This window comes from Monopterus albus, unplaced genomic scaffold, assembly GCF_001952655.1.
Source record: "Monopterus albus unplaced genomic scaffold, M_albus_1.0 scaffold229.1, whole genome shotgun sequence".
Classification (NCBI taxonomy): domain Eukaryota; kingdom Metazoa; phylum Chordata; class Actinopteri; order Synbranchiformes; family Synbranchidae; genus Monopterus; species Monopterus albus.
The window spans coordinates 640,380-647,604 of NW_018128109.1; the positions used below are offsets into that span (position 1 = coordinate 640,380).

General features: G+C 39.9%; 1 protein-coding gene across 1 annotated transcript in view; it reads right to left on the minus strand.

Annotated features, from left to right (window-relative positions):
* Nucleotides 1-7,225, minus strand: part of dync2h1 (dynein cytoplasmic 2 heavy chain 1) — a 140,551-nt gene that overhangs the window by 7,935 nt on the left and 125,391 nt on the right. The window contains 3 exon segments of the mRNA XM_020619983.1: nt 1,390-1,479; nt 5,807-5,908; nt 6,377-6,484. Coding sequence (XP_020475639.1) covers nt 1,390-1,479; nt 5,807-5,908; nt 6,377-6,484 — 300 coding nt within the window.

A 7,225-nucleotide genomic window follows, 5' to 3' on the forward strand; every position in this document is an offset into this window, starting at 1 on the left:
GATAGTGGCTCTGACGCTCACTAATCCTCGGCCTCCTTCCTTCCGCTTAGTGTACAGTCTCAGGATGCTGGACTTGAGGTGAAACCCACCGTGCATTGTAAGGAGCTTCCTTGTTTTGATGTGTCAGTGGCCTCTATCTCCTCCTTTGGCCAGCTTATTATGACAGCGGGGTACCTGATGACCGGCAGTGCATAGGTGTTAATTGCCTGGACTTTGTTCTTTCCATTCAGCTGACTTCTCAAGACTTTCCTTACTCTCTACAGGTACTTGGTGGTTGCCACTTTCCTTGCAGCATCTTCATGGTTCCCATTTGCCTGCAGGATCCCAAGGTACTTGTAGCTGTCCTCAACATCTGCTATGTTGCCTTCAGGTAGTATAATCCCCTCAGTTCTGACTACCTTCCCTCTCCTTGTTACCATTCGACCACACTTATCCAGTCCGTATGACATTCCAAATTTCGTAGTCGGTTTTTGTCACCGCTCTTGGTGATGATCTGGCTGAGGGGGTTCAGGCCTATGCAGAACAGCAGCGGGGACAGAGAATCTCCTTGGTAGATACCGCACTTGACGTTGACTTGTGCAATTGGCTTGAAGTTGGCCTCTAGGGTTGTTTTCCACATTCCCATTGAGTTCTTACAGACGGGATAGCAATCCCAGCTGACATTACGTGAGAGGCAGGGTCCACCCTGGCAGGTCACCAGTCTATCACAGGGCTGACATGTAGACAAACACACCACACACACCCGTTCCTATGGGCAATTTAGAGTCACCAATCAACCTAAGCTGCAAACTCCGCACAGAAAGGCCCTGGGTCAGGCTGGGCTCAATCCAGAACCTTCTTGCTGTGAGGTGACAGAGCTAGCTAGCACTGTGCCACTAAAATAATAAATACAATGTTATTATTCATTATTTTGTGTAAAAATTAGACCCACACAGCACTTTCTTTAGCTAACTTTGGGTGTGCTCCTTATTTACAGGGACATGTCTGCTGCACAGTGGTTCACCCCACTGAGGTGAATCATGCCAAGTACTCTACAACAACAGAAATGAATGCAAATGCATACATGATACAAAACTAAACTAATTTGACCAATATCAATTTTAATGCACCAGAAAAATGTTAGTCATATTTAAGTCAACAATTTGTCATTGTTTTTCGTTTTTCATCCTTTAATACTGACAAGCATCACACTTTAATTCTGGCACCAGGGGTGGCCAGTCAAGATTCTGGAGGTGGCCGGCGCCTCCCATGACCACTCCCTTGGTTCTACCCATATTACTGCCACAGCTAAAGATGGCTGTAAGTGTGTTTGCCTTACTCCATGTACACACTGAGTTCATTATCTCTCTGTACTGTGTGTATAGACATGTATGCATGCATGCAAGTTACCTGTATCGCGAGAGCCCGTGTCACTACAGCTCTGAGGTACTGCATTGGCTCTTCTGGTCCTTCCCATTTATTTTGCCATGTTAAGGGACACTGAGGCAGAAGGAAACAGGTATAGAAAAGAGAAGTTATTTAAAGCCATAATTAAAAAAAATACATTAAAGTGTAATCAAGAAGGTGAAAGAGACCGTGTTATTTTCACTATGGACAATCAGTAAGCTACAGTACTGTACAGCATGTGCTTCTGTCAGGCTGTGTGGTTGACTGAACATGCCTCTCTCTCACTCACAGCTGTCAGTTGAAAGAGCCACAGCCACAGCATGCAGGACTGCAGATTCACTGAGCTGTACTGAAGACATTCTTCAAAGGAAAGGAGCTAGTGTCTGCCCAGAAAGTCGCTACATTTGTCCCTGTGCTATTTTTTAAATTAAGTTGCTAAAACAGTCTTAAAAAGTCTCTAAATTGTGGGGTGTCCTGACAGCCTAATGGTGTAAACCATATACTTTGTGACCACAACATTCCCCTCTCCCCGTTTGCTGTTCCCTCGATGATCGCTAAAGACTACCACAGTCAATAAACTGAGCAATAGACAGATAAACCTGAAAGTGTTGGACCCTGTTGGGTGACTTTGAGACTATTCTATATACACATTTAAATAAACAAGACAGAATCTATAGTATCAATGCTTTCTGTGATGTCAAAGCTTTAAAGTTGGCAGATAAACAAATAAATGAATCTGCAAAATGCTTGTCTGACAATGTACTGCATAAATATTTTATAAATGTTTGACTTGTTACACTGAAATGATATGCAAAACCTCAGTAATAAAAGACTCAACTTGTCATCTACAGTAAATACATGGTCCGGTTAATCGGACTCACTTTTGTCTGTTTATCCACCTGCTTGTGTACTTTGTCTCACACTGAAACTGTAACAAAGAGTACCTGCCACTCTCTTAGGCTGAAACCCCATAGAAAAATAATTGTATTGTTTTACTGTAATGGTTTCTTTTAAAAACAGCAATAATCTTTCCAGATACTAATTCAGTAGTTGCCTAAACCTTAAGTATACTTCGGTTACAGAGGTGCCTGATTAGAAAACACCTGTGTGTAGTTTTGAAATGTTCAAAAGGTTCATTTTGGAAGTCAGTGACATGCAATACTGTATGTGTGTGTATGTGGCAAAAGAGAGCTTCCCTCAGGAGACTGTTAATTCTGGCACAAGTCAGGCAGTCCATGTTGCTTAAGCTGTTAAACAGAGCTCAAATAGCTGCTTTACACACAAGTACACACGCAAACATGCACAGTAGGAGACAGGATTGGGAAATGTATGTTATTCAAGCTTGGAAGTCATAATGGAACTAACAGGCACCTTGTATGTGTCACAGCAGCAAGTCAAACATTCAGTAGCTCTCCTGCTGTGTGAGTGCATGTTTGTGTCACAAGTGTGAGTCTTTGTGTTTACTCAATTCATACTCAACCAATGCTTATGATTACACATATTATCTCATGAGAAATATACATGTAATTTTGCATTGTGGCTCACTGCCAGAGCATTTAATTGGTACAAATTAGCTGGTCTCCAAGGTAACTGAATTTTTCCACTAGCTAGTAGAGTTTGCTGGCAAAGTAACTGTGGTGATAAAATAAAAGCAGTCTGTATTGGCATGCTAATCAGAGCAACTGACAATGAAAATGTTACTTTTTTAAACTGTTAATCAAAAAGAAATCGCTGCATCAGTCGTCACATCTTAATAATAATGGTTAAAGGCAGTGGTAATATTTATTTTTATTTTGCAGCACTGGTAGCCACTCTCTTCCAGTGGTTGGGTATTTTCCAAGTACCCCACTGATTTTACTGTACAGCTGAGGAGAGGAGCAATGAAGCTGATCCCTCCAGAACTGTACCTGTCATACTTTCACAATATTACAACCTCAAACGGTCCATTTGCCAAATATATAAATCACATCATGAGTTCTTTCTGTTCCTGGTCTCTGGTTAAAACTAGACCAATCAGTAAAGGTTGATTAAATTAACATTTTATGTTGTAGTTTTTTTGCAATAAAAGTGTGAAACTGGTAATGTTTTATCTTATAGATCACTGCATGGAACTGAATGATATCCAGTGTGCAGCAAAATGACTGAACGTGGTGATAGGGACAAATATTTACTGTCATTACCTACACTTAGCAATATAAATACCAGCAAGGGAAGGTCCTGTATGTAGAGTAGTTGCCTCAATGTATTGTTGTCAAATAAATTCTGTTATGGTGGATACTTTTAACTTTTGCTGAGTTTTGACAGTCTTAACAAATTCTCATGGTCAAAAGTCTTACAGCATCTACACACTGACATGCTTGTATACAAATACACAAATGGGACAGACGTGAGGTCACAGTGACCACTGACCACCAAAATATAAACAATTCATCCTTGAGCTCAAATGGTTAAATGTGCTAAATATGAAGAAATTTCCTCAAGCCACTCCTGAGAATGGGCTGACTGGACGGGCGGACATGCCAAAAACATATAACTGCTGGCCACAGCTATTGCCAGCACAGAGGCATAAAAAAAAAGAATGACTTTAAACACAGAGTCAAGATAAATTAATATAAGGTAAAATAATTTAAAATTTGTCACTGTATGTGCTCTTTTTTTCTACAGGTGGAGCAAGTAGCCTGTCATCTTTTTGGCTGTGATGTAAAACATTGCCAACCAGGTGTCACTAAAGTCACCACATTTTAAATTCTGCCGGTAGTAAATTTAGGATGTGCCAAGGACTTTGTGGTATGGCAAACTGCGCAGCAGCAGTATCAATGACAACAGCTGCTGCTGCTGCTGCTGCAGCCACCTTTTCCAAGGTTCCTTAACCTATTGCAAACAAGGATACTGGGTTTCTTTGATAGAATGTGATTAGGCCTGTAGAAACACTTCCTCTTTGGGAATTTTATATACTGAGTAGTTACACAGGTCAGTCATAATGCACTGCAAGGCATCCTCATTTTTCTGCTGAGTTTCTACATCAGGACAGCTCACTGTACATCACAGCACTGATACCACACCCCCTTAAGATGGACACTTAAAAGTCAGGTCAGGGCAATTTTTGTTTATATAGCCCAAAATCACAAATCACAAATTTACCTCAAGGGCAAATTTGCCTCAATACGACACCCTCTGAAAGAGGGGAAGAGATATGAATATCAAACATGTTTAAAATCTCATGGGGCTGAAGTTTTCATTTTCATCAATTTAACCATGAGCACCGACTACCTAGGGTGAGTCAACAGTTGACAGGACCTATGTTTGGGGTGTTGTGCTATGTAACTATATAGTTTTATCCACTTAAAAAAAAAAAACTTAATAATAATATGGAAATGCATTGTTGTTTTTGAAAATTCTGCAGACTAAAATAATTATTCTGATAAATCTGTAAAAAAGTGAACTAATAAAATACTGTAGGTTACTGAGAAGATTGTTCTTATATAATGCACTACAAAAAATTCAATGCACTGAAAATCATTTTGATTATTTAACTATATTTGTTTATTGTATTTGCCACCTTTCTATATATGTACAATGAAAACATTATTAATTATTAATAATATAATATTGATTCCATCTGTACCACAAAGGCCCACCTGGTGGCTTACACATTTCATAGCCTTGGCATTAACACAAGTTATAGTAAAGCAATATGCTAGAGGGGAGCTTACCAGGAAAGGGGGAAGAAAACATGACCGATAAAAAGTGGAGAAAGTTGGACAGTTGAGAGAGGGAGAGAGAAAAAGAGAAAACGAGGGAAACCTGAGACTAAAGACCTGCTGAGTCATATAAAAAGAGAGAAGGAAAGCAGTGACGAAGGACTTATGCCCAAGGCTGCTTATAGGGGATTACAAACATAGAAGGAGTAAAATGCTGGTTGCATATCTCTCCTCCTCCACTTCATCATATCCCCTTTGTCCTCCTCACAGCTTCGAGACACACACGAGGACACATGCTGTGTTTGCTGGATGTGCAGCTTTGTATACTGTACTGAATGTTTGCCTGGCCATGTGGACTCACCTTCATCACACTGTGGGAAAACTTTGCACATTACTGCTAATATAATAGAGTGAAAGGATAGTGTAAGGCAAGGATACAGACCTAATTGTATGTTCTATGGTAAGATTAATCAATGACCCAAACAATGTACAAAGTGTGGAACTTCAAATGACTTACAAGTGGCTTTATATGTTTGGCAGAAAGACTAAGAACAGTTGTGAATAAGTGGCTAAAAGTCAGTCTCACTATTTCGTTTAGCTTGACAGTGCACATACACTGAGCAGCAGATACTGTATGTATAACAGCTACAAACACAAGCCAGCATTTTCATGTTAACTCTTCATCTCTTACATCTGTTTATTTCTTTCTCCTTTCTTACCTCTTGATTGAGCAGGGCGGTGGCCAGTTTTTGGACTTCAGGAGTGAGCAGTTGAGTCCCTCTGATAACCCTGCTCAGTGCAGCCAGGGATTGGTGGATACTCTGTGACAACGTTCACAGTTTAGCTGGAGTAGAATCTGACATATTGCCACTTGATTGTAGTGAGCTGGGTCATGATGACTGGCTATTCATTTGATTGCTTTGCTTCATTAAACTGAAAGTGTCGTGCACATACAATACTCAGCACACATGCACTGATACAGAGGTTACATTCAGATGCTAAAATGCCCATTCCAGGAGAGCATGGATTACATAATCTCACTGTTTATGTTTCATATTCATCTCATGCATCTTTATGAAGCAAAGCCCACTTTCCATTATTTTATCATTAACATCTCATTTATATTGCAAGGCACAATCCCTATGCTATTTGACTCAAACTTTGTGCTGAAGTTATTCAGTGATAGCAATGATGTTTTAAACTATATCAGCACTCTTTTCTACCATTTCAAATTCAACCACCATGTTAAAGCATTTGTCATTAGTAACACCTCTGGTTATCTGACACACCTGGACCAAGCGAATGGCGTTGAACTGCTCGAGAGCGACGAATGACAGGATTGGGGACCCATGACCTTCTGTAGGTGAGGCCACCTTCTGATGGATCAGTGTAGAACCCTGATGGATTGACAGTGCACATACAGAGAACCATATGGAAACACAGATTAAAAATCATATACATACACTGATAAAGAGAGAGACAGACAATGCTATGTCACTGTCATGATAAAAATGTGATTTTTCAAGACATATGGAGACAGACAAAGAGTGCAAAGAGGCAAAAAGCATGTGAAGAAAGAAAGGAGAGAAAGGCTGTACCTTTATTCTACATAAGGTACAGCGAATATAACTAGATGATCCTCATTCTAATTAACCCATGGCTATAGATGTATTTACCTTGGGCTCCAGTGCAATAATATTGCACAAACGTCCAACTACTTCTTTATGTTCCGCTTATCCCTGGAACACTATTACCAGCTAATCAATCTATCCAAATTGGCTGTTGTGCAGTAGCACAGACATAGTTTAATTTAGAGTAACTGCTCCTGTGCATCAGCATGCTGTTTTTTTCCCTTAGTATTATTTCTTCCATTACAACAGTAGATTTCCCCAGTGTTCCCTGTGGGTTTCCTTAGCTCAGTAGACACACCATAAACTCAGTTCTTCCATTTGTGGTTGGTTCTTCTACAGCAACGACATGTAACAAAATAGGAAATTGTTTCTTTCTCTCTGCAACATTGTGTTTACATTGGTTAACACTGAGATCTACTACACAATGTTCATGAAAACAGAAAAAATGCACACAGAGACTGATATTTTGCTTTATTCTGTTGCAAATATTATACTTTGTACCTGCAG